Source organism: Lactuca virosa, chromosome 3, assembly GCF_052849685.1.
Source record: "Lactuca virosa cultivar CGN04683 chromosome 3, Lactuca_virosa_CGN04683_v6, whole genome shotgun sequence".
NCBI classification, from domain to species: Eukaryota; Viridiplantae; Streptophyta; class Magnoliopsida; order Asterales; family Asteraceae; genus Lactuca; species Lactuca virosa.
This window is the reverse complement of record NC_136428.1, coordinates 91416147-91443346: the sequence shown is the minus strand read 5'-3', so window position 1 is coordinate 91443346 and position 27200 is coordinate 91416147. Positions and strand designations below refer to the sequence as shown.

The window sequence follows — 27200 nt, the reverse complement described above, 5'->3', positions numbered from 1 at the left end:
TTATGCAGTGGGGTAGGATGCTTGCATGGCAATGCCACAAATTCTTTCTTTCGCATCAACATCTCTTTGCATCATTATATACCCCTCTTCACCCCAACTTGTTCCCCATGAATTCTTCACCAGCCAATACTTACTTCCATCACCAGTCGTTCCATAACCAACCGCAGTAACACCATGGTCAAGTTCCGTGCCACATTCTCCACTAAACACCCCGCTAGAGTAGAACTGGAAGTCGGACCCACTTGCATCAATAGCCACAGAGATAGGCTGACTGGCTACAGCTTTCAACAGCGCACTTTCACTATTAGCAGGAACATCTTCATGACCCGTAATTGTTGCAGCATGGTTTGATGCCTCGTTGCTGTTGCATGTTCCATCCACTGCTTTGTATGGGTAGTTGCTCTCTGTTGTAAGGCCTTTATTCTTTAGGATGAATTCAAAGGCATCATCCATAAGACCACCTTCACATCCCTGATCTACACCACTGGTGTCGCAGTCCACAAGCTCTTGTTCAGATAGAGAGATTAGTTTACCTGTTGTCAGTTGGGTTATTCCTTCCATTGCTCCCACAGCTGAAAACGCCCAGCAAGACCCTACAGCATATCGTGATGAAGTTTTTAATTCAGCAAGAAACAATACGTTTCAGTTGTGAAATTCCTAAAACAATTGTTGCTAGCTAGCTTACCACATTGGCCTTGATCTTTAATAGGTGTTACTGCACCTTTCTTTCTCCAGTCCATCGATGAGGGGACTGCTGTCACGTTTTCATATCTGAAAGCAGAGGTGGATGCGGAACATTCATGTGCCTTGAATCGGTTCCTTGTGCTTGTGAACTCTTGGTTTGTAAGGTCTGCAAACTCATTGACTGCTAGTTTGTAACCTTTGTTCATGCCATTGTTGGATGAGTGTATGTACTGAACGTTCTCTTGGAAAATCTTTGAACGCCGTTCTTTCTCATCAGCATCCTTGTACACACGTCCATAACGAGCCATCCATTGCTCGTGGCTCTCATAGCTTGAAATGTCAGGGAGCAACCGGGATGCAGTGTGTGAAAGCAAAGTTGCTGAGAAGAAGAGTAAAACCAAACATGCCAGAGATGTCTGGTTTGTGGATGACATAGACATAGTGGTTGTAGATATAAGAAATAGGGGATATGAATATAAGTTGGAGTAAACTCTTTGCTGAGAGGCTGGCTTTATATAGAAAGAAATGATTTTGTCCTTGTTTGAAAAATGAAATATATGTTTTCAAGTACGTAGAAGATCAGATGGTATGATATTAATATTAATTATATTAATTAAAATGAAGTTAAACGCACGGTATAAGTTGTTTAGATAGAGGATTGATGACACTAACCATGTTGGATTTCCATTTTGGACTGTAGTACTGCTGAAGGCTGAAACTATTGCATTCTCATTCGTTCTTTTAACATATAGGCATAGGTAAGTTAAAAGCTTACAAAACATAACTTGGCCACAATTTTGGAATTTAGTTGTGTCCAACATATGTTATGGGAGAAATTCTCTAAGAGTCTGGTGATATATATTTGTTATTTATAACCATTTCTTCTTGGTTGGTTTTTAATGTTCCAAATTCAGATATGCACGCACAATTAATTGCATATATTTGATAATTAGATTTGTATTTAAATTGATGTATTTTAATAGAGAATATAAGTTAGAGCATCTTGTTGAGATGTTCTTCATTTCATAGAAGTATACCTTCAATTTAACCATATCATATTCTATTTGACCTCAAGGATGAGAAATTTAGACAATTTCATTTTATATTTAACCTCAAGTGAAGGATTACGACTACGGACTATACCCAGATTGCGATGCGGAAGCGGATGATCGTTGATTTCATTGGTGCGGAGGATAATCACGTATCGCAAAATCCTCACAAATCGCAACCTAAATCTTGCTATATTTGCCATTGAATGCTCTCTTTTGTCTCTCTCAAAATCCAAAAGGCTTCACTTCAAAAAACACATCAAAACATGCATTTATAGTCCCTTTTGTAATGGTTAAAAACCGTCAATGTAACCTCTATAACTCCCACAAACACTATTGCGAAACCACCCATGATGGCTGTTACAAAATAAATTTGTGAACAGGTCGGACATGGGTCAAGTTTTCCAATATCCCCCACCCGTAGACAAAATACTATATTCTCTGTAACTTAGTATGTGGGAAACATTTCATATTTGAGAAACAGACCCGTGCAACCAACATGTTTTTTGGGAGCTTACATGCCATACAACTATTAGGATGTATATAGGATGTATAATATCTCTGGATATTTAATAAGAGTAGAGTTAGTACATAATATCCTAGATTATTTATCACATTCCCGTTTCTTATGATCTCTATTTTACTATATAAAACATCTTGTATTCACAATTATCTTGTCAGTATGACACTAGATAATTGGTCGTCATGTTAATACAATTACAACATGATTTTTTGATAATCTTTCTTTCTTCTTCATTTCAGTGGCCCTTAATGTAACTCATTTATCTAAAGAAATCCCTTAGTTCAAATCGTTCATAACCCTTTAAAAATAACTTAAGATAGCAATCATTAAAATAAACCTTATCAAACAAAAAAAATGTAATAAGGATACAGTTCAATTTAAATTAATTTTACACATATTACTAAAACTGTGAATGATCAACCATGTGAGTAGGCTGATCTTATATCTACATAACTTTTAATTGCACAACTTCATGGTGCCACATGGCGCCCTCCCGGTGGTGGCATGCAGTGGCGGAGTTAGAAATTTTTATATGGGGTACAAACATTATCAATAAATATTCTATGTAGTTATCATATCCCGATATCCGGTGCATTAAAAAACATGATATAATCTCTTTAGCTGGGTACAATAACATAGAACATGTTTACAAATAATTTTTTTTATATACATAAAACAAATTTTTTGGGGATGTTGTAGTACCCCCAACGCCCCATGTAGCTCTGCCACTGGTGGCATGTCATCGTTTTCGCGAGTATTTTTTGTAACTTTCGAAAAAATCATAGCTTTCACATTCGAGCTTTGTTTTCGATATTTATTATATCCACACATTCGTATCGACAAGTACTACAACTTTCTCATAGAGTCCGTCGGCTATTTCTCATTCCATTTTAAATTTACAGTCTATGAAGATAATACCGTGCAAAATTCATAAATTCTTCATGAACTCCATTCTCGACATTCTCTATATCGACAGTATTGTATTTACGAGTACTTCAACTCTTGTTTACATTGTTTTGGCAAACAATGAACCAATTTCCATTTCGATTTATGTGTTGCACACTGCTGTACTATGTCACACCGAAACTTCGAAAAATCATAGTTTCTTCGTACAAAGTCAGATTTTGGCGTTCTTTAGATCAAACAGATTGTCATCACAACTACTATAACTTTCGTTAAGATTATTTATCCTAAATAATACTTTATTTTTAAATGTTATTTAATGTAATTTGTTAAATTTATAACAATGTTTTATAAATATATTATAAGCCCATAATATTTGTCCATAAAATATGTACACAATATATAAATATCATTTATGTAACTCGTATCACGTACGAATGATTCTTATTTATTTACTATTATAAACGAAATAAAACTTTTAAAATACATTTTTTATTATAATTAAAATGTTAAACATATACTAAAATATAAAGTGATAAGATAGACAATTTACATTTTAAAGAGACTTATATGGATATTATGTATAATATTGCATATCCATGATTATTTATTAATTATTACTTTGAAGTAACACAAACATACAAACATATATACAATATTTAATTAAATATTATCTATATCACTTTCCATAACATATGATCGATAATATGAATCTAATCTAATTTATATTAAAGTTTCAACCACAACATACAATGATTGTTTTAAAAGAATAATTAAACCAAGAAAAATATAAAAAAAGAATTAGTATATAACAAACTTACAAATTAAAAACTTTAACATAATAACATGGCTCGAAAAATGGTCCAAAGCCCTCAAACCAACACAAAACATTTAAACTTGTTTTCTTTGTGAATGTTGTATGTGATTTGTATTTGTGTGTCTACTCAAAGAGAATGACATTTTTATAGTAGACTATCCATTAATTGTTAATTAAACATATTATATAAGTTATAAAACCTTTCATGATATGTGATTAATTACTTTGAAGGTGAAAAGGTGTGGGGGTTTCAAATGCATGAGGTGCTTGGAAATTTGTGTGGGGGTTTCAAATGCATGAGGTGATAGGAAAAATGCCTCCTTTATAAGTATAGTATGATATGATATAGATTGTAAAAATATCTTTAGGAAATATTTTAGTTAAGATGAGATTACAATTTAGTTTTTGCATTTAGCACTACAATTTATCACTTTTAATTATTCACAAAATATTCTTTGGGTTTTTAAGTGAAACTGAAATTTATATTTAAGTTGACACTGTAATGTTATATTTAAATTAACAATTTAAGTATTTTGTCCAAGCTGTTCAAAAGTTGTAGCTTTAAACTGATAATGGTTACATACAACAACATATTAAATTTAATAAATTAAGTATAATATGTTAAAAGTTAAAGACATAACTTTATAAGTAGAAGTAAAGATATTATTTTAATATTAAAATTTAGTTTATTTATGATTACACTTTATGGTTGATATTTATTTAACCTTATTAACAAACTTATAATCATTATTAGAAAGACACTAAAATTTATCATTTTTAACTATTTAAAAAATATTTTTTGGGTTATTTAAGTTGACACTGTAATGTTATATTTAAATTAACAATTTAAGTATTTTGTCCAAGCTGTTTAAAAACTGTAGCTTTAAAATGATAAATGTTTACATATAACATCATATTAAAACTAATAGGTTAAATATAATATGTTAAAAGTTAAAAATATAACATTGTAAGTAGAAGTACATATATTCTTTTAATAATGAAATTTAGTTTATATATGATTACATTTTAGGTTTGATATTTATTTAACCTTATTAACCAACTTATAATCATTATTAGAAAGAAATTGAAAAGTAATGAGAGTTTCAAATGAATGTGGTGAAAGGAAAAATGCTTCATTTATAAGTATAGTGGACGAATTCCCGCGCGTTGCGCAGTGTGCAATTATATTGTTTAAAATCTTGATTTTCATAACGGGTGTTTAGTTGTTAGAAGTTACTATGACCAAGTTAATAAAATTCATCAACGTCCGGATTAAAAAGCAAGACCTTCCATCTAAAAGAAAAACCTTTACTAAGTGGGTTAGTCTCACGTTGATGTTTAATTAAATATACATTTCAGTTTAGGTTTTATATTTAAAAATATACATAATTTTTAACTATTAGAAAAATAGTCTTATGATATTTTGATTTATGGTTATGATTTAAAACCATTTTTATTTTAACCAATAAGTTATATGTATATATTAGGTTGAAAAATGAAGAGTTGGTTTGAACTTAGACTAATAATTGATTTTAATGTATTAAATAAATCAAATTAAGGAGGTTAAAGTGAATGATTTAATTAAGTTAAAAAACCGAGTATGTTTGGTTAATTACTTGAAAGATCAAGAGTTTGTGTAACTTTCAAATGAATATTTTGCATTAATATGACATTTATTATAAAATAAAAACCAAGATTAGTGAATAACTAAAAGAATACACATTTTAACAATCTTGGCATTGATATTTCTTATTAGGTGTTTGTTTTATAGTTTCAACATTTATTATCATTTCTATTATTAATTATAAAGAATTTTTTTGTAGGTTTAAGCTGTGGAGGTAGCTTGTTCGAGCTATGTGTTTCTTCATAAAAGTCTAATTATTATTTTATTGCAATTAATGTGTTTGACTCCTTACTCTGTTAATTTTGATTTAAGAAAATCACTGCATTGATCATTTTCAAGAATATGAAACATGTGAATGGATAACAACAATAGAATTAAAAACCAAGAGATACAACTTGTACAACAAACCTACAACAATTAACAACAGTAAAGGGTAAAGTTTCTGGCATCATCTTTAAAAACATCAATGCATCATCTCATTAAAAACTACAAATTTCCTCATAAAGAGATAAACTCATCAGCTCATTAAAGTGAATTTCTACATCTCAATATGAACTTCAACACAAAAACTTGCATATTGTTCAAAATGTGAGGTAATCTTCAACTTAAATATTCATTAAATCTCAGAGTGTTTATAAATAAGTTCAACAAATTATGCATATCACATTTCAAGCAGAGTTAGAATCATAAAACTTGAAGTTAAATCCTCACCCTTGATTGCTCCATTCACCAATTCAATTTTACCCCCAATAATATAAACTTATAAGAAATGGATGGTGTAGAGCCTTGCTTTTCAAAAAATAATTGCTCGTACCTGTATGCTCAATAAAATATTTCATGTGTCAATTTTTAAAATAGATGTTAGAAAGTTCTCAAACCTAAGAGATACTTTTATTCACGATTAAAAACACAATATGTGAACAAACCAACAAAAAAACCAATTATTTTGATTAAAAACACAAAATGCATACCTTGCTTATTATAGATTATTGAACTTCAATATTATATTGACAACATAAGACTTTCATTTACACCAAAACAAAGAACAAAGGATCACTAATTAGACAAAAGAAGTATTTTGTTTTCGTTTAGGATATTTGTTTGTATAGAAGTAAGTATTTATAGGCTAACTACATTTGTGTGAAGGGAATTTCAAAAGTCAAATTAAATCCTATAAGTTGAATAGTCTTGGAAGTTTCACATGAATGAGATTCATTACTTTGAAGGTGAAAGGGCGTGGGGGTTTCAAATGCATGAGGTGTTGGCAAATTTTTATGGGGGTTTCAAATGCATGAGATTCAAGGAAAAATGCTAGCTTTATAAGTATGTATGATCCTATTCGATGATTTAATTGCTCGATAAAACAAATATTTATAATTTATAATCCTTGAAACATCTAGTCCGAATTCGCAGGCATTACATTATTACATATCCTAATCTTCAGTTAATCGAAGAAGTAAAAGAATATTTGCAGAAAATATTCACAATCAAAGATTTAGGACAAAAAAGTTATTTTCTTGGGGTTGAATTACGAAAAACTGAACAAGGATTGTATATGAATCCAAGAATGTATGTGCTTGACATTCTAGCAGATGCGGGTTTGAAAGGAGTCAAACGAGGTTGTACTCATGCTATTAAAAACTTTAATGAAACAAAAACCAATCGTTTTGTCAACACAACACTTATTGATATGTATGCAAAATGTGGAAGCATAGACTTAGCCTGAAAAGTTTTTAATGAAACAAAAACGAAAAACATTGTTGTTTGGAGTGTCATGATTGTTGGATATGGATTACATGGCAGAGCACATGAAGCCATAAATATTTTCTAGTTGATGAAACAAGTTGATACGAGTGTAAAAGATATCACGTTCATTGGGCTTCTTACAATAAGCAATCATGTTGGACTTGTAGAAGAAGGTTGTGGAGTATTCAACAGTGTGAAATATTGTGGAATTGTGACATAAAATCAACATTATGCATGTGTTATAGATCTTTTAGGTCGTGCAGGGTGTTTAGACAAAGCTTATGAGTTTATAACAAACATGCCCACAAAACCTGGAGTATCAATATGGGGAGCAATTTTGAGCGCGACTAGGATCTATCACCATGTGACACATGGGTAAGTCTTCATATATGAAGTCTCTGATGTAGATTACATGTATTAGGCTATACTTCATGATTCGATCGAGTCAGAATGAGTGGAAAGCTATGCAATAAGCAAGCTGAAAAGATAAACAGACTCAAGTAACAAAACCTTGGATAGATGTTTTTGTTAAGCACTCTTTGGAGTCTCGGGTTAGTCAGTTCTTTGATCATTTGATTAGACATGTGAAGATTGCTTTGTATTTGGATGATTTGCTATAATTGGGTTGACTGTAGCAAGAGACGGAAGTAGAATGCAATAAGAAACAAATGGGCTAAATGGAAGAAAAAACAACATACTTCCATTTATTATTTTATTATAGCATGTCGCTTCCCTTATAAAATTCTATTTTGAAAAATACACCTAGTTATAGCATTGTACTTTCATGTTTTTTTTCTTATTAACACATTATACTTTGAAAAATTTATCTAGTGATAACAATAACAATAAGATTTGTATTGTATTTGGATGACATTGCTATAATTGTGTTGATTTTTGAAAGTATAATGTTGTAATAGCCTAGAATGAATCTAGGATGCTATTGTAAACAAATCAACATAAATACATTGCTTTTTTTTGTTACCTAATCCAATGTCATTCTCCTTTTTTTCATCTCCTTTAAATCATTGTAGCTACAAAACTCCAGCATCCTCCAATTTTATAAGATCTTCGTGTAACATTCGAGATTTGGTATGTTTCCTTTTTAACCCTTTATGTAAAATTTCTCTCAATTTAGTCCCTAGCTAGTACGCGGGGCGTACTCTATGAGTACGCTTAGCGTACTAGCTCATTTCAGGATCGTGGGTTCACCTACATACGTAGGGCGTAAGCATGGCGTACATAATGCAGGGAAAACCATAATTTTTTTAGGGTTTGCTCACTATTTAAGCAACTAATAACACCCTCGGACATTCTGTTGATCATCCTCCATCACTCTATACCCTAAAAATGAAAACCTAAGTATCATTTGTGAGTTTTGAGCTTGAAAGTGAGTTTTGGTGAAGTAGAAGAAGAAGAACACTTGAAGGTTGCTTGGGAGTAGCTTGAGCTTGTAGATCCAGAGTCATCTTCATCTTAGCAAGTTATTTGAGGTAAAAAGCTCTCATCTAGATGATTCTTTATTCTAGATCCGACTAAGGGTGTTATTTATGCATTTTTGGGTCTTTTGAGCTATATTTGAGTTTATGGTCTACTCCAGAAGCCATGGGGGTTAGATCTTAGCACAAATGAGGTCACTTGTCCATAAAAATGCAACCTTTATGAGTTATTTTGGCCCATGCAAGAGTTAGGTTCTTTGTCATGGTTCTTTTTGAGTTTTTGACCTTATTAAGTCATGCACGGGAGTAAAGTTGCGAACTTTACATGTTAAGTCACTTTCTAGAATCAGATCTAAGAGTTTGGTAAGTAGGCTGAACCGATTAAGTGCTTAATGACTTTGTTTGGTAGTCTGCGGAGTACGCGGGGTGTACCCAACACATACGCTGCGCATACTGATCCCAGAAGGAGTACACTAAGAGTAAGTCTGAGTACGCCTAGCGTACTCAGCTGTTTGACTTTTGGGTTGGCTTTCACGGGTTTGGGCCATATTTTGGGCTTTTAGGGATTGGGCCTTGTTGGGCCATTGGACTTCTGACTTTAGGCTATGGATGGACTATGGGCCTTCTTGGGATTAAATCCATGATGATTTTGGGCCCAATTAGGAAGTTGGGCCATATTGGGCCTTGGGATGTCATTTAGGAATTTGGGCCTTTTGAGTAAATAGGTTGGGCCCTGGTTTAGGGCCAAGTAAGAGAAGGGTAAATTGATCTTTTACCCTGGATGTTGGACAAGTAAATTAGATTCTTGATAATGGGTCGAGATTCAATTATTAATTGAATATTATTTGATGAAGTTAGCGCGACGATTTTCCAGACCAGCAGACCGAGAATTTATCTGATAGATTCGACAACTTGAGGTGAGTTTCCTCACTGTGTTTTGCGGGTCGAAGACACCAATTCCATCCTATGGTTTGTTATGATTAGGATGCTAGTTGTCTACGTGACTCTTGTATGCGCTATGTGTTTATATATATACCGGACGGGGCCTGATGATTATATAGTATTCTATTTATCTTTGTGATTTTGCATGTGTTTATATATATATATATATATATATATATATATATATATATATATATATATATATATATATATATATATATATATATATATATATATATATATATATATATATATATATATATCGGGCGGGGCCCGATGCTAGACGAGGCCTGGTGATTGATAGATCTGTTCCGAGCGGGGCCCATTATATGTTTGATATGTATGGTATGTGGTATTTTGGTGAACTCACTAAGCTTTGTGCTTACAGTTTTCAGTTTATGTTTCAGGTACTTCTGGTTCGAAGGGGAAGAGCTTGGGATGACTGCATTACACACACCACATTATTCTGCATTTTACATGACACTGGCGTACTTGGATGTTTTTTGATACAATCTGATTCACTATGGTTTCCATGATGTTGTTTTGGATAATGGTTTTATTAATTTAAAAATTGAAATTTTTAGTCTTAATTTTTGGGACAGTACAAGTTGGTATTAGAGCCATAGTTTGAGGGATTTGGGCATACCCTCGGGTGTATTTGAACTCAAACTGAGGGTTTGGTAAATTTTTTTTTAAAAAAAAGAAATTTTTTATAGAAAGGATTTCTAATAAAAGAAAAGGGTGTGGTGCATGCAATCAACCGAGCTCATGTAAGTCTTCCTAAAGTACCCATACGTGTTTATGATATGCTTTGATTTGTGAATTTGTGAATCACATGCTAGTTAGGGCTAAGGATCTGCTCAGGATTTTCATGATATAATGCTAGGAGAGATGCCTTTATATGCCTATTGTATAAGCTTATAGGCTTGCATGCTAGTACTAATCAGTCAGTGACAGGATGGCCTGTTAGGGTTATTTTTATTCCAATTACTTAATGCCGAATGCTGCTTGCTTTGTGATTTTTAGGAGTTCTCATTAACTTCAGCTCGCTAGTAAGAGAATATGCTAAGTTACATATTATTGAGAGTAAATAGTTTTATAAGGTTAGGTTTTAACTCTATTGTGCAACTCTTGTTTACGTCCAACCGTTGTAGTGTGAGACCTTTCATTCGAAGAGTTATCTGGTGCCGGTGATATGTAATTGTATTCGTGAGCTAGAGGGTGTTGGTGGGAGTTCCTTCTGCACCTGATGGCGGAGAGAGGCGTGGTGATTTCCCTAGGAAATGCCTAGGAAGAGATTTAGTGTTGGGAGCCTTGTCGTGTTGAGGGTTATATGTATAAATAAGGAGTGACTTGGAGGATTCACAACAATCCTTGAGGAAAGTACGGATAGATGTGGAAGGTGGAATGAGCCTATACTACTGGAAACCGAGGATCTATACTCGAGCCAATATAATGATTTTAGCGATGGTATTTCAACAGTTTAGCAACATAATACATTCCGTCGGTAATCGGTTACAATATACCGACGGTTTACCGATAGAAATCAACAAATTTACAATCTGTCACTAATCTGTTGGTAAAACTACTGAATTCCGTTGGTAAACAGTTGGTAAACTTGTAACAAATTACCGGCCGGATGCTTCTCATTTCTAGTAACAGTTTACCGAATCTAAACTATTGTTATTATTTTGTTTTACATTTTAGCTTAGCAGCTTAGTAATAGAGACTTTGTCCTTTGTAAGTTTCTTTAAGTAATATACCATTTAAATGATTTTTTTTAATTTTCTTTTTTAAAAATAAAATATATTGTTTGTAAAATAAAAAGAGTTGTCGTTTTGTATAGGGTATATTGAGGACTTGTTTCACTGCCTTTGGGACCTAGAAATAAAACCACCTTCCTCTTTTCTTCATCGCAAACAAAATCTCAACATCGATCTAGAAGCCTCTCTATACTGCAAGAAAATGCCCCTACCGCGAACTCACCTTCCGACATGGAAGTAGAATCTCATATCGAAGCAGCGGAGTCTGGTCTGGATTTTATGGAAGCAACGTAGGTGGATCTAGGGTTATAAAGATCTTATGTAACGACGTAAATTTTCAAACCAAGTTTTTCAATTTAAAAACACATTTTCTCAATCCAAAAATCTCAAAAGTGTCACAATATCAAATCATCAAACACATATCCAAAAACTGCATATATAACAACTCCAGGATCCTCTCCAAAACATAACTCAATCTCTGATGTGTGTGTACAATCAAGCCGGCACCTTCCCATGATCCTGAGAAGTACTTGAAACACATAACACATAACACTGTAAGCACAAAGCTTAGTGAGTTCCCTAAAATACCACACATATCTCATTAGCCTCTCATGGCTATACCTAGATAAGACCCTCTGGTCAATGTGTCTCAGCGGGACCCTCTGGTTCCACAACTCAGCTGGACCCTCCGGTCCCTCAACTCAGCAACTCAATATAATACACAACATATATATCACAAAGACAATAAGCAGGATATCTCAATACACAGTATATGCACATAAGATCCTCCGGTCACACATAGATTACCACTCAAGGTAAGTATAGTGAGAAGAATCAACTCGTAAGCTAGCAAGTAACAATCTCGTACACGGAATCTCGAACTAGCCTCCGCGTAACATATAGAATAATCATCTCTATTTAATACTCTACTCATACTCAAAATATACCAAAGGTTGCTCTCTCCCTCTCTCTCTCTCTCTCTCTCTCTCTCTCTCTCTTTCTCTTTCTAACTCTTGGAATGGGTAAAAGACCATTTTACCCCTCCATGGTCTCCATTAATCATGTTGACCAAACCCTAAAGTCAACAGAAGTCAAACTTGGGTCAACAGTCCATGTTTGACCTGACTCGCCGAGTGCACCCATGTGACTCATCGAGTCCACTCGTTTCCCTCAGAATTCTCGTGAAGGTCCAAGTCAGCTCGTCGAGTTAACCCCCAACTCGTCGAGCTATGTATGATCAAGCTTATAGGGACAACCCTAACCGACTCGTCGAGTCAACTCATCGACTCGGCGAGTCCATTCAGACTCATTTCCCATTCAGACGATTTCAAGGTAGAAAACCTTCCCAAACTCTAGATCTACACTCTTAAGGCTCGATTATCACGTAAAGTCACGAGCTTTACGTCCATGCATGGCACTTAGGGCTTGAAATGCCAAGAACATGCTCTATTAAGGGTTTCTCACTCAAAATCTCTATAATGGCTGAATCAAGGAAGGACCTTTGGACTCTAGGGACCTCTCAAGGTCCAGATCTGATGTCCAAATCTCTATATGAACTCAATGCACTCAAAGTCCCAATATTAGATGGAAAAAGCCCTAAACTCCAATAATATGAGATCTACCCAACAAAATGAGAAAGGTGTGGACTTTTTACCTTTCACAGAAGCTCTTGGATGAAATAGCCACAAATCTAGAAACCTCTTCTCGTCCCTTGGCTTGGAATCCTTCCTTTCTCTTCAAAAGATGCACCAAACACACAAAGTTAGCTCAAATACTCTCTCGTAGCTCAATGGACGATTAGGGTTTTCTATCAGTGAAGTTGGGCAACTGGTGAGCCGCAAATGAGGCTATAAGTGTCCTTAAATAGGCCCCAAACCCGGGGATTTAGGGTTTCATCACTCAACGTCTACTCGGTGAGTCGACTCCCTGACTCGTCGAGTAGGTTACTAATCCCACGTGGCCAAACACGATTCTACTCGATGAGTTGTAGCAGCCACTCGTCGAGTTGCTCAATAGTCCTCAAAAATAAATAAATAAATAATATACCTGGGAGTCCGGATGTTACATCTTACATTATCACCTAAATTTTTGCTTAACTTCATCTTCACTCTTTGTGATTTCTGCTCGATTTTGGCATGGTTTATTGAAATTTACAACATTTTCATCTCAAATTTGATTCTTCTTTTGATTTCCTGATAAGTCGAACCTAACAAAGATTTCAATGAAGTTTCTTCATTTAATTGCTTGTTATAGGTTAATGTATTGGTAACCTAATTTGGAAGAATGATGAATTATTTTTGTCCATAGTAAGTCAAATATCTCTTTCCATCTTATACTTTTTTTAAGTCCTTAATTAATCTGAAGATCTTTTTGTTAGTTTTGATAGTGACCATAGTTTGTATGAGATATGGAAGACGGCTTGAATTGTTACTCACACTGTGCTTGAATTGAATAAGGTTTTAACATTCTATGGCTAGCTAGGCATCGATTTTGATCCCTCATGTATTATATGAGAATAAGTATATGACTACTTGAAACTCATTGTATCTCTTTTTCTGTTTCACTTGTTTCAGTAAAATAGTTTCTTTACTTACCACCTGTTATGATTTTACGTGCCACCTATACCTTTGTGATATACTGATATTTAATGCTCTATTATTGCATCTATGATTTTTTCTCAATCTTGGCTACTAATAATGCCATTTGATTTTGATCAAGAATCCGAATTCAGTGAGTTAGAGATTTTTGAGTACAAAAAACAAACCCTTATAAGAGCTAAGAGATGGGACACTAAAGGTTAAATACCTGAATGGTATACTGTGTCCTTTCTGTGCCGGAAAAAATAAACAAAAATTCAAGTACACAGACCTACATCAACAAGCTTCATGGGTAGGCAAAGGGTCTTCTAACAGAAGTGCAAAACAGAGGGCAAATCATCTTGCTTTAGCAATCTACTTGCAGCATGATCTGGCTCACAAATCCGAAAAACCACAGAAAGTGGCTGGGCACAAACCTTTTGATCCATTCTCTGAAGAAAATTATTTTTTTTGCAGGCCATGGACAGGGATAGTTGTGATTATAGTCAAAGATCCTTAGAATGAGGAAGCTATTGAAAACACGAAATACTAGATCAAGAGGTTTTCAAAATACAAGCCTGAAGTGGTTGAGATCTATTGGGATGAGGAAAAGAAAACTGCTCAAGAAGCTATACAGACAAAATGGCTTAAAATCATCTTTTGTGATTGATATCCTTTTTGTATGTACATAATGACGTGAAAAACAACTCTCTATGTAACATCTTGAGATTTTGAAGGTATTTCTGAATCCTCTATTCTATTATTATTTTGTCATTTGTAGTCCTTGGGGTTAGAAGAGTCGACCCATGAGAAGCCTAAGGGCTAAAGTTGCAACTTTGAGAACAAGGCTAGTACGCTAAGCGTACATAAAGTACGCCAAGCGTACTAGGCGCGCCTTAGTACTATGGGCGTACACTTGTGTACGCTAAGCGTGCTCACGTCAGGAGGAAATCCTAGTATTTAGGGTTTGAGTGCTATATAAGCATCATTATGAGCTCATAACCCTCCCTTACCTCAGCCTCCACAGCTTTGAGCCGTTTTCCCCAAACCCTAATCCTTTCATTGAGTGTGTAAGCTTATATAGTATGTTTTGAGTAGTTGGAGAAGAAGGTGTTGCATCAAGAAGTTGGAGAAGGAGAACAAGCTTGTAGATCTGAAGTTGTTTTGTGCCCTAGAAGCTCCAGAAGGTAAAAAGCTTCAAACTTTATGCTTGTATGATATAGATCTTTCCATGCTAGCTTTAAGGAACCATTTCTTGTCCCAAAGTCCCCAAGTTGGTGCATGATATGATTTGGACGAAATAAGTTGTCCTTTTAGACCCTATAAAGAGTTCTAAGTGATAAAAATGATGTACCAATGGCTTAGGATGTCCCATGCATGTAGTAGAAAGGTCTTAATGGATTAAGACCATGTATTAAGAGCTTTCTGGACGTCAAAGTCTTAAAGTTCGAGACTTTATGGTTCTAAGACACTTTTGGTGATGGATATGAAATTTGGGTTTAAGTGCTTAAGCCATTAAGCACTTATTAGGGTTTTGGTGAAACCCTCAGTGTTGTAAAACTCGCCGAGTACTCGCTACTCGGACCCTTACCGAGCGAGTTACATAATCCTGAGTACTCCCCGATCGGCCCCTTACTGAACTGAGCAGTGTTGTAAAACCCGATCAACTCGGTGATTAATATGTATAATATAATTAATGATTTATTATTTAACACACACATGTGATTATTACTACATATATATCTTAAATTTTCAATAATTATTCACGAAGTGAGACCATTATGTGTTTTTCCATTTTTGTGTATTCACATGTATCTAATTTGTTATATATTTCAATCAACTTAAGATTTTAACTTATGATTTTGACATATATAAGTTCCCTAAAAATATTTCTACATGAATTACCGAATCCGAGTACTCCCGAGTACTCCTGAGTACTCACTACTCGGTAGTCGGCCGAACAGGTACCGAGTAACGAGTTCTACAACCTTGAAAACCCTGCATACGCCCCGCATAATTTCTATACGCCCAACGTACAGAGTCAACCACCCCGATGGTGCAAGGCAGAGTACGCCCAACGTACGACCCCTGTTGGGCTTTTGCGATTTGGGCTTCGGGATTGGGCCGCCTTTGGACTAGATGGACTTGGGCCTTGATGGGCTCTCTGGATAAGAGTATTTTGGGCCAATTTTGGTAATGGGTCTTTGAATGAGGCCCAATTAGGGAGTTGGGCCCAATTTGGAAAATTGGGCCAATGATGGGCCTTGTATATCTGGGGTGCCTGACCTACCCTTCGGTCCTAACAACCGAACTCTACTGCTATCACATATAACATATCATGCCAGCATATAACATATCAGGTAGTAGCAAACCTGGATGATATCACAAAGACAATCATCCAACATACAACTCCTACTGGTGGGCCGGCATTGTGGCCGTAGACCCACCGCTACTGGAAGGTAACTCACCTCGAACGAGTAGCTGCTGATAATCTGTGCGGGAAATCTCTGTCTGCTGCTGCTCCGGAAATCCTCCGGCTATAACCCCCACAAAACACTTAATCAGAGTCTGATATCTATTCTTAGGGTAAAATGACCATTTTACCCCTGACCAAGTCCAAGTCAAAGTCAAAGTCAACTTCCAGTTGACCCGACTCGCCGAGTTGGGCCGCCAAGTCGTCGAGTCCCTATCTCTTCAACTGTCCTCATCCACGACCCTACTCGTCGAGTTTAGCGACGACTCGACGAGTTCCTCTTCGATATGAACATCGAATGAACCTTCATCCGACTCGCCGAGTTGTATGAACAACTCGTCGAGTTCACCTTCATCTGATGAACAAGTTCTGACCTTGACTCGCCGAGTTGTATGAACAACTCGTCGAGTTCATCTTCAACCATAAGGAGATTGCCTTGGACTCGCCGAGTCTGTTCTAGCACTCATCGAGTCCCATGAACTCCAGGTCTAAGGCTAAGTCCAATACATTGGGTCACTCCTTCGGACCTTCTACAACCTTTCTAACACCCAACTGAGTTCTTTTGACCCTCAACAGTCATGGGACTTTATGCCTTGGACTCGTCGAGTCCCAAGAACGGACTCGCCGAGTCGATAACGTCCACATCCTAAATCCTCGATTTCTGATGTACAACCTTTGACCAAAAGATAGATCCAAGCCCCTAAGCTCGATCTAGCACGTAAAGTTTCGAACTTTACGTGCATGCATGGGACTTTTGAGCCTAAAAGGCTCTAAAATGGCTCTTATGTTGCATGGGGCCTTCCTTGAGTGCAAAAGCAACCCAAATCTGCCTTGTGACCCTTCCCAAGACTTAGATCCGAAGTCTTGACCCCCAACCATGTTTGCAATCATGGTTGGCTACCTCATATGGCTTAAAAAGCCCTAAATCTTCCCCAAAAAGGGATCTAACAAACAAGCAAGCAAGGTACAGACTTTATACCTTTCAAAGACTGCAAATGATGAACCAAACTCGAATCCTTCAGTCTCCTCTTGATCCTTCTATGTTCTTCCTCCTTCCTTGAGGTTAAAACCCACAAAAATCACTCAAAAGCCTTAGATCTTGCACCAAAACACTTAGGGTTTGCTATGGAGGGTTTCTGGGAGCATAAAGGGGCGATGGAGGCTGTATAAGGTTGTTTAAATAGGGTGCAAACCCTCACATTAGGGTTTTGTCCAGTCAGAGCCTACTCGTCGAGTCCGGGACCCGACTCGACGAGTCCATCACTTAAATCCCGCGTCTCATCCCGCTTCTACTCGGCGAGTTGGGCCTTCAACTCGCCGAGTCCCAGGCCAAAAATGCAACATTACTTAAATAAAATACATACCAGGAACCAGGTGCTACAAACCATTTCCATCAGTTAAGAGAAATACATCATTGCTTGAGTTGATTCATTCTGATATATATGAATTAAATGGAATCCTTACTCGAGGAGGAAAAAGGTATTTCATCACATTCTATGATGACTTCAGTCGATATCTACATGTTTATTTGCTGAGATCAAAAGATGAAGCTTTTTATGCATTTAAGCGGTATAAGGCTGAGGTCGAAAATCAACTTGAAAAACACATCAAAATTCTTCGCTCGGATAGAGGCGGGGAATATTTCAACCAAGAGTTTGACACATTCTGTGAAGAGAATGGAATCAAACATGAGAGAACTTCACCATATACTCCCCAATAGAATGGTTTGGCTGAAAGAAAGAACCGAACCCTTTGTGAGATGGTCAACTGTATGTTGAACCAATCGGGTCAACCAAACAATCTGTGGGGGGAAGCACTATTGACTGCTTGCTATGTTCAAAATAGGATCACTAGTCGTGTGATTCCTACAAGCCCTTATGAGTTGTGGAAAGGTAGAAAGCCTAACCTAGACTATTTGAAAGTGTGGGGGTGTGTTGCTTATTATCGGACTCCTGATCCTAAGCGAACTAAATTGGGAGCACGGGCTAATAAGAGTATATTTATTGGATATGCTCACAATAGCAAGGCTTACCGGTTATTAGATATTGAATCAGGTGTTGTTGTGGAATCCAGAGATGTGGAATTCTTTGAGGACAAGTTTTCTAGGGATGAAGAAAACTCCAGTCATACAACACCTACAAGTACTTCTCGAGAACTACTACCACCTCCTCCTATTGTGGAGGAACCAAGGAGAAGTACTAGGGCTAGAATTGAGAAAAGTTTTGGAGACGATTTCTATTCTTATTTGGTCGAAGGAACACAAAAGAAAGTGACGAGAGAGGTCATCTTTGCCATTAATTTGGATGATGACCCTAAGACCTTTACTGAAGCCATTCCCTCTCGAGATGCTCCTTTGTGGAAGGAAGCTATAAATGACGAAATGAATTCAATCATGGGTAATGGAACTTGGGAGTTAACTGATCTACCCAAGGGGAGAAAACCCATAGGATCCAAGTGGATATTCAAGAGAAAGTATCATCCAGGTGGATCCATATCTGCCTATAAAGCAAGATTAGTTGCTAAGGGCTATAGGCAGCGAGAAGGTATTGATTATTTTGATACCTATGCCCCAGTTGTTAGGATTAGTTCTATTAGAACTCTCATAGCAATATCAGCTTTGAAAGGATTGTACATTCATCAAATGGATGTGAAGACAGCCTTTCTAAATGGTTATCTCAAGGAGGAGATTTACTTGGAGCAACCTGAAGGTTTCGTGATACCTGGACAAGAAAACAAAGTGTGTAGACTTGTTAAATCCTTGTACGGGTTGAAGAAAGCTCCTAAACAGTGGCATGAGAGATTTGACACCACTGTGACTGCCTTTGGTTTTCAGCACAATAGTGCTGACAGATGTATTTATTCTAAACATACATCCGATTACATAGTTGTTATATGTCTTTATGTTGATGATATGTTGATCATTGGCACTCACCTAGAAGGTATTCTTGAGACGAATAAATACCTATCCTCGAACTTTAAGATGAAAGATCTTGGAGAAGTTGATACAATTCTTGGTATCAAGGTGAAAAGGACAGGTGGTCAGATTTCTCTGAGTCAATCTCATTACATAGAGAAAGTTCTGACAAAGTTTCAACATTTGAACATTAAAGAATTCAACACTCCTTTTGATTCAAGTGTGAAACTCAAGGTGAATTCTGGTCGAGCAGTGGCTCAACTATAATATGCTAGTGCAGTTGGAAGCATGATGTATGCTACTCACTGCACTCGACCTGACATCGCATTCGCTGTAAGCAAACTGAGTCAGTATACTGTTAATCCAGGGACGGAGCACTGGAAGGCAGTGGGTAGAGTACTAGGATACCTGAAAAGGACAAGTACTTTTGAGTTGACGTATTCGTCATCTAACGGAATACTTGAAGGTTATTCCGATGCCAGTTGGATTGATCACACTAGTGATTCAAAATCAACAAGTGGTTGGGTTTATACTCTAGCTGGTGGTGCTATTTCTTGGGCGAGCAAGAAACAGACATGCATAGCTCATTCAACGATGGAAGCAGAGCTAATTGCCTTAGCAGCAGCGGGCAAAGAGGCAGAGTGGAATCGAGATCTACTTATGGATATCCGTTTGTGGGATATCCCTATGCCTTCAATACCCATGTACTGTGACAGTGAGGTCACACTGTCTAAAGTATATAATGCGGTATATAATGGGACGTCGAGACATGTAGGTTTGCGGCACAATTTTGTGAGACAACTAATTGAAAGTGGTACCATCAAGGTTGTCTATTTCAAGACAAGTAGAAACTTGGTAGATCCGTTTACCAAACCTCTGACGAGAGATTTGGTTACATCTAGCACGAGAGTCATGGGTCTAAAACCACAATAGAATCGCTTAGTGATGGAAACCCAACTTGACATTAGTGCTCCTAATTCTCAAGTTTAAAGGGTAACAACGAAGTCACTAACGGTAGAAGGTACTATCATTATTGATAGATCCATGTAAGGTAGGATAGTACGTCGTTGCCGAGAACGAGGTTGAGTTACGACTCTTAACAAAGTTTTGGAGACATCTAAGCAACGAAGATGTTGTAAAACTTTGCCTATATGATCTAGAGGTGGTGCCGCCTCAAGTGAAGATTAATGGTTTATCTTCTAAAGGGTCATGAAAAGGGTTTATAACGCATGGCCATATTAGCGCTCAGGAAGAACACAAAGATGACTTGTGATGTGTGGGGGTAAACCAGAGAGGTCATTAAGGTTCATGGTTTAAACCTATAAGGATACCATTGAATCAGTCTCTTCTTGTTTGTTCCCATTAAACTAGGGTTTAATCTTCGTGACACCCAAGTGACATCATCTGTCTGAGTGAAAGGAAACTTTCCAACTTGGTGGGGGATTGTTGGAACTTTATATATATAAAGCATTTGCAAGTTGGCAATTTCCTTTGTATCCCACATTGGTGGGGGGGGGGGGGGGGAAGAAACTTTTGTGGGTTTATAAGCTTATTCCCTTGATAGGCCTTCAAAGGCTTTAGTGGATCAAAGGAATGGGCCAAGTCCACGCGCGCGCCTAGCCTAGCCTAGCACTAGCCGACGCCGCGAGTGCACGAAATGGCGCGATTTAGGCCGATCCGGTCAAATGGTTGACCGGCGTTGACTTCGTGGAGGATAAGTCATCGGGGCATTCTAGAAGGATCAGGAAACGGCTTGCTTGGAGAGCAAATCGTCGCCCTAGGGTTTCTGGGGCCGGCCTATGGGGGCCCGTGTCATGCCTTCTAGGGTTTCGATACCTATAAATACTGCTCCGTAGGAGCCATTTGGCTACCTCACGAAAATTGAAAGCCTCTCTCCCACTCTCTGCGTTTTTTCCTGGTTTCTGAGTATTCGCTTTGTGTTTGTCGATTTCCAGTGCTGTTGGAAGATCGATAGGTCTGCATTAAATCCTGGGGTTTTACTCTGTTGCTTACAGCCAGTAGAAGCGAAGTAAAAACCTTTTAAGGACAGGAGTTCGATCCGTGCAGTTATCTGAAGTTCAAGATCAGCAATCTACAGGTTGGTTTTACTTTCTGTCTTGCATTTAATTTCGTCCAACAACATGACAGTCTTCTTCTTCCTTTCTTATAATCAGATCTAATCGTGAACGATTGATCTGGTTTTGGACGAAACTTGGTAAATATAATAATAATAATAATGGGATCTATAATTCGCAACTAATCGACATATAATTCTCAATATTATTTGTCGGTTTCCTTGCGTGTCTATTAGTTTGATTTTCAACACAAAATTCATTAAATTCTCTTTGCTTGGAATTATAGATGTTTTATTTTTTTCTTTGTACCTTCAGAAAAATTTCCAGCTTCAACATATTTGTTTTTGCATAGGTGATTCTTATGTTGACATTAATTGCCATGCTCAGAGAAGCAAGCAAATGGCATTAGGAAAAGACATCCAAGCTCACAAATTTTCATGAGATGCATATATAATTTGAAAATTCTAGGTGCTTGAAGACTTTAGTTTTCAGATACATGTACATAGTTTATAAGTTTCCTTGTATTAACACAACCCCAAATAGATTATAGATATAATATACAATATTAATTCCTCTTGATCGATCATCCACAAATTATGCAGTGGGGTAGGATGCTTGCATGGCAATGCCACAAATTCCTTCTTTCGCATCAACATCTCTTTGCATCATTATATACCCCTCTTCACCCCAACTTGTTCCCCATGAATTCTTCACCAGCCAATACTTACTTCCATCACCAGTCGTTCCATAACCAACCGCAGTAACACCATGGTCAAGTTCCGTGCCACATTCTCCACTAAACACCCCGCTAGAGTAGAACTGGAAGTCGGACCCACTTGCATCAATAGCCACAGAGATAGGCTGACTGGCTACAGCTTTCAACAGCGCACTTTCACTATTAGCAGGAACATCTTCATGACCCGTAATTGTTGCAGCATGGTTTGATGCCTCGTTGCTGTTGCATGTTCCATCCACTGCTTTGTATGGGTAGTTGCTCTCTGTTGTAAGGCCTTTATTCTTTAGGATGAATTCAAAGGCATCATCCATAAGACCACCTTCACATCCCTGATCTACACCACTGGTGTCGCAGTCCACAAGCTCTTGTTCAGATAGAGAGATTAGTTTACCTGTTGTCAGTTGGGTTATTCCTTCCATTGCTCCCACAGCTGAAAACGCCCAGCAAGACCCTACAGCATATCGTGATGAAGTTTTTAATTCAGCAAGAAACAATACGTTTCAGTTGTGAAATTCCTAAAACAATTGTTGCTAGCTAGCTTACCACATTGGCCTTGATCTTTAATAGGTGTTACTGCACCTTTCTTTCTCCAGTCCATCGATGAGGGGACTGCTGTCACGTTTTCATATCTGAAAGCAGAGGTGGATGCGGAACATTCATGTGCCTTGAATCGGTTCCTTGTGCTTGTGAACTCTTGGTTTGTAAGGTCTGCAAACTCATTGACTGCTAGTTTGTAACCTTTGTTCATGCCATTGTTGGATGAGTGTATGTACTGAACGTTCTCTTGGAAAATCTTTGAACGCCGTTCTTTCTCATCAGCATCCTTGTACACACGTCCATAACGAGCCATCCATTGCTCGTGGCTCTCATAGCTTGAAATGTCAGGGAGCAACCGGGATGCAGTGTGTGAAAGCAAAGTTGCTGAGAAGAAGAGTAAAACCAAACATGCCAGAGATGTCTGGTTTGTGGATGACATAGACATAGTGGTTGTAGATATAAGAAATAGGGGATATGAATATAAGTTGGAGTAAACTCTTTGCTGAGAGGCTGGCTTTATATAGAAAGAAATGATTTTGTCCTTGTTTGAAAAATGAAATATATGTTTTCAAGTACGTAGAAGATCAGATGGTATGATATTAATATTAATTATATTAATTAAAATGAAGTTAAACGCACGGTATAAGTTGTTTAGATAGAGGATTGATGACACTAACCATGTTGGATTTCCATTTTGGACTGTAGTACTGCTGAAGGCTGAAACTATTGCATTCTCATTCGTTCTTTTAACATATAGGCATAGGTAAGTTAAAAGCTTACAAAACATAACTTGGCCACAATTTTGGAATTTAGTTGTGTCCAACATATGTTATGGGAGAAATTCTCTAAGAGTCTGGTGATATATATTTGTTATTTATAACCATTTCTTCTTGGTTGGTTTTTAATGTTCCAAATTCAGATATGCACGCACAATTAATTGCATATATTTGATAATTAGATTTGTATTTAAATTGATGTATTTTAATAGAGAATATAAGTTAGAGCATCTTGTTGAGATGTTCTTCATTTCATAGAAGTATACCTTCAATTTAACCATATCATATTCTATTTGACCTCAAGGATGAGAAATTTAGACAATTTCATTTTATATTTAACCTCAAGTGAAGGATTACGACTACGGACTATACCCAGATTGCGATGCGGAAGCGGATGATCGTTGATTTCATTGGTGCGGAGGATAATCACGTATCGCAAAATCCTCACAAATCGCAACCTAAATCTTGCTATATTTGCCATTGAATGCTCTCTTTTGTCTCTCTCAAAATCCAAAAGGCTTCACTTCAAAAAACACATCAAAACATGCATTTATAGTCCCTTTTGTAATGGTTAAAAACCGTCAATGTAACCTCTATAACTCCCACAAACACTATTGCGAAACCACCCATGATGGCTGTTACAAAATAAATTTGTGAACAGGTCGGACATGGGTCAAGTTTTCCAATATCCCCCACCCGTAGACAAAATACTATATTCTCTGTAACTTAGTATGTGGGAAACATTTCATATTTGAGAAACAGACCGTGCAACCAACATGTTTTTTGGGAGCTTACATGCCATACAACTATTAGGATGTATATAGGATGTATAATATCTCTGGATATTTAATAAGAGTAGAGTTAGTACATAATATCCTAGATTATTTATCACATTCCCGTTTCTTATGATCTCTATTTTACTATATAAAACATCTTGTATTCACAATTATCTTGTCAGTATGACACTAGATAATTGGTCGTCATGTTAATACAATTACAACATGAATTTTTGATAATCTTTCTTTCTTCTTCATTTCACTGGCCCTTAATGTAACTCATTTATCTAAAGAAATCCCTTAGTTCAAATCGTTCATAACCCTTTAAAAATAACTTAAGATAGCAATCACTAAAATAAACATATCAAACAAAAAAATGTAATAAGGATACAATTCTCATTAAATTAACTTTACACGTATTACTAAAACTGTGAATGATCAACCATGTGAGTAGGCTGATCTTATATCTACATAACTTTTAATTGCACAACTTCATGGTGCCACATGGCGCCCTCCCGGTGGTGGCATGCAGTGGCGGAGTTAGAAATTTTTATATGGGGTACAAACATTATCAATAAATATTCTATGTAGTTATCATATCCCGATATCCGGTGAATTAAAAAACATGATATAATTTCTTTAGCTGGGTACAATAATATAGAAATGTTTACAAATAATTTTTTTTATATACATAAAACAAATTTTTTTGGGATGTTGTAGTACCCCCAACGCCCCATGTAGCTCTGCCACTGGTGACATGTGATCGTTTTCGCGAGTATTTTTTGCAACTTTCGAAAAAATCATAGCTTTCACATTCGAGCTTTGTTTTCGACATTTATTACATCCACACATTCCTATCGACAAGTACTACAACTTTCTCATAGAGTCCGTCGGCTATTTGTCATTCCTTTTTAAATTTACAGTCTATGAAGATAATACCGTACAAAATTCATAAATTCTTCATGAACTCCGTTCTCGACATTCTCTATATCGACAGTATTGTATTTACGAGTACTTCAACTCCTGTTTACATTGTTTCGGCTAACAATGAACCAATTTCCATTTCGATTTATGTGTTGCACACTGTTGTACCATGTCATACCGAAACTTCGAAAAATCATAGTTTCTTCGTACAAAGTCAGATTTTGGCATTCTTTAGATCAAGCAGATTGTCATCACAACTACTATAACTTTCGTTAAGATTATTTATCCTAAATAATACTTTATTTTTAAATGTTATTTAATGTAATTTGTTAAATTTATAACAATGTTTTATAAAAATATTATAAGCCCATAATATTTGTCCATAAAATATGTACGCAATATATAAATATCATTTATGTAACTCGTATCACGTACGGATGATTCTTATTTATTTTCTATTATAAACGAAATAAAACTTTTAAAAGACATTTTTTATTATAATTAAAATGTTAAACATATACTAAAATATAAAGGGATAAGATAGACAATTTACATTTTAAAGTGACTTATATGTATAATATTGCATATCCATGATTATTTATTAATTATTACTTTGAAGTAACACAAACATACAAACATATATACAATATTTAATTGAATATTATCTATATCACTTTCCATAACATATGATCTATAATATGAATCTAATCTAATTTATATTAAAGTTTCAACCACAACATACAATGATTGTTTTAAAAGAATAATTAAACCAAGAAAAATACAAAAAAAGAATTAGTATATAACAAACTTACAAATTAAAAACTTTAACATAATAACATGGCTCGAAAAATGATCCAAATCCCTCAAACCAACACAAAACATTTAAACTTGTTTTCTTTGTGAATGTTGTATGTGATTTGTATTTATGTGTCTACTCAAAGAGAATGACATTTTTATAGTAGACTATCCATTAACTCTTAATTAAACATATTATATAAGTTATAAAACCTTTCATGATATGTGATTAATTACTTTGAAGGTGAAAAGGTGTGGGAGTTTCAAATGCATGAGGTGCTTGGAAATTTGTGTGGGGGTTTCAAATGCATGAGGTGATAGGAAAAATGCCTCCTTTATAAGTATAGTATGATGATATAGATTATAAAAATATCTTTAGGAAATATTTTAGTTAAAATAAGATTACAATTTAGTTTTTTCATTTAGCACTACAATTTATCACTTTTAACTATTCACAAAATATTCTTTGGGTTTTTAAGTGAAACTGAAATTTATATTTAAGTTGACACTGTAATGTTATATTTAAATTAACAATTTAAGTATTTTGTCCAAGTTGTTCAAAAGTTGTAGCTTTAAACTGATAATGGTTACATACAACAACATATTAAATCTAATAAATTAAGTATAATATGTTAAAAGTTAAAGACATAACTTTATAAGTAGAAGTAAAGATATTATTTTAATATTAAAATTTAGTTTATTTATGATTACAGTTTATGTTTGATATTTATTTAACATTATTAACAAACTTATAATCATTATTAGAAAGACACTAAAATTTATCATTTTTAACTATTTAAAAAATATTATTTGGGTTATTTAAGTTGACACTGTAATGTTATATTTAAATTAACAATTTAAGTATTTTGTCCAAGCTGTTCAAAAGTTGTAGCTTTAAAATGATAAAGGTTTACATACAACATCATATTAAAACTAATAGGTTAAGTATAATATGTTAAAAGTTAAACATATAACATTGTAAGTAGAAGTACATATATTATTTTAATATTGAAATTTAGTTTATATGTGATTACATTTTAGGTTTGATATTTATTTAACCTTATTAACCAACTTATAATCATTATTAGAAAGAAATTGAAAAGTCATGACAGTTTCAAATGAATGTGGTGA

At 35.6% G+C, this 27200-nt stretch overlaps 2 protein-coding genes across 2 annotated transcripts; both read right to left on the bottom strand.

The window, feature by feature from the left end:
• LOC145162482 (senescence-specific cysteine protease SAG39-like) lies at positions 1 to 1118 on the bottom strand. The gene is made up of 2 exons (XM_079081616.1): positions 686 to 1118; positions 1 to 593 (listed from the first exon to the last, which is right to left on the bottom strand). The coding sequence occupies exons 1-2, from the start codon at positions 1116 to 1118 to the stop codon at positions 1 to 3; spliced, it is 1026 nt and encodes a 341-aa protein (XP_078937742.1).
• A 21001-nt stretch (positions 1119 to 22119) lies between these two features.
• Positions 22120 to 23237, bottom strand: LOC145162481 (senescence-specific cysteine protease SAG39-like). The gene is made up of 2 exons (XM_079081615.1): positions 22805 to 23237; positions 22120 to 22712 (listed from the first exon to the last, which is right to left on the bottom strand). The coding sequence occupies exons 1-2, from the start codon at positions 23235 to 23237 to the stop codon at positions 22120 to 22122; spliced, it is 1026 nt and encodes a 341-aa protein (XP_078937741.1).
• Between the last annotated feature and the right edge of the window lie 3963 nt (positions 23238 to 27200).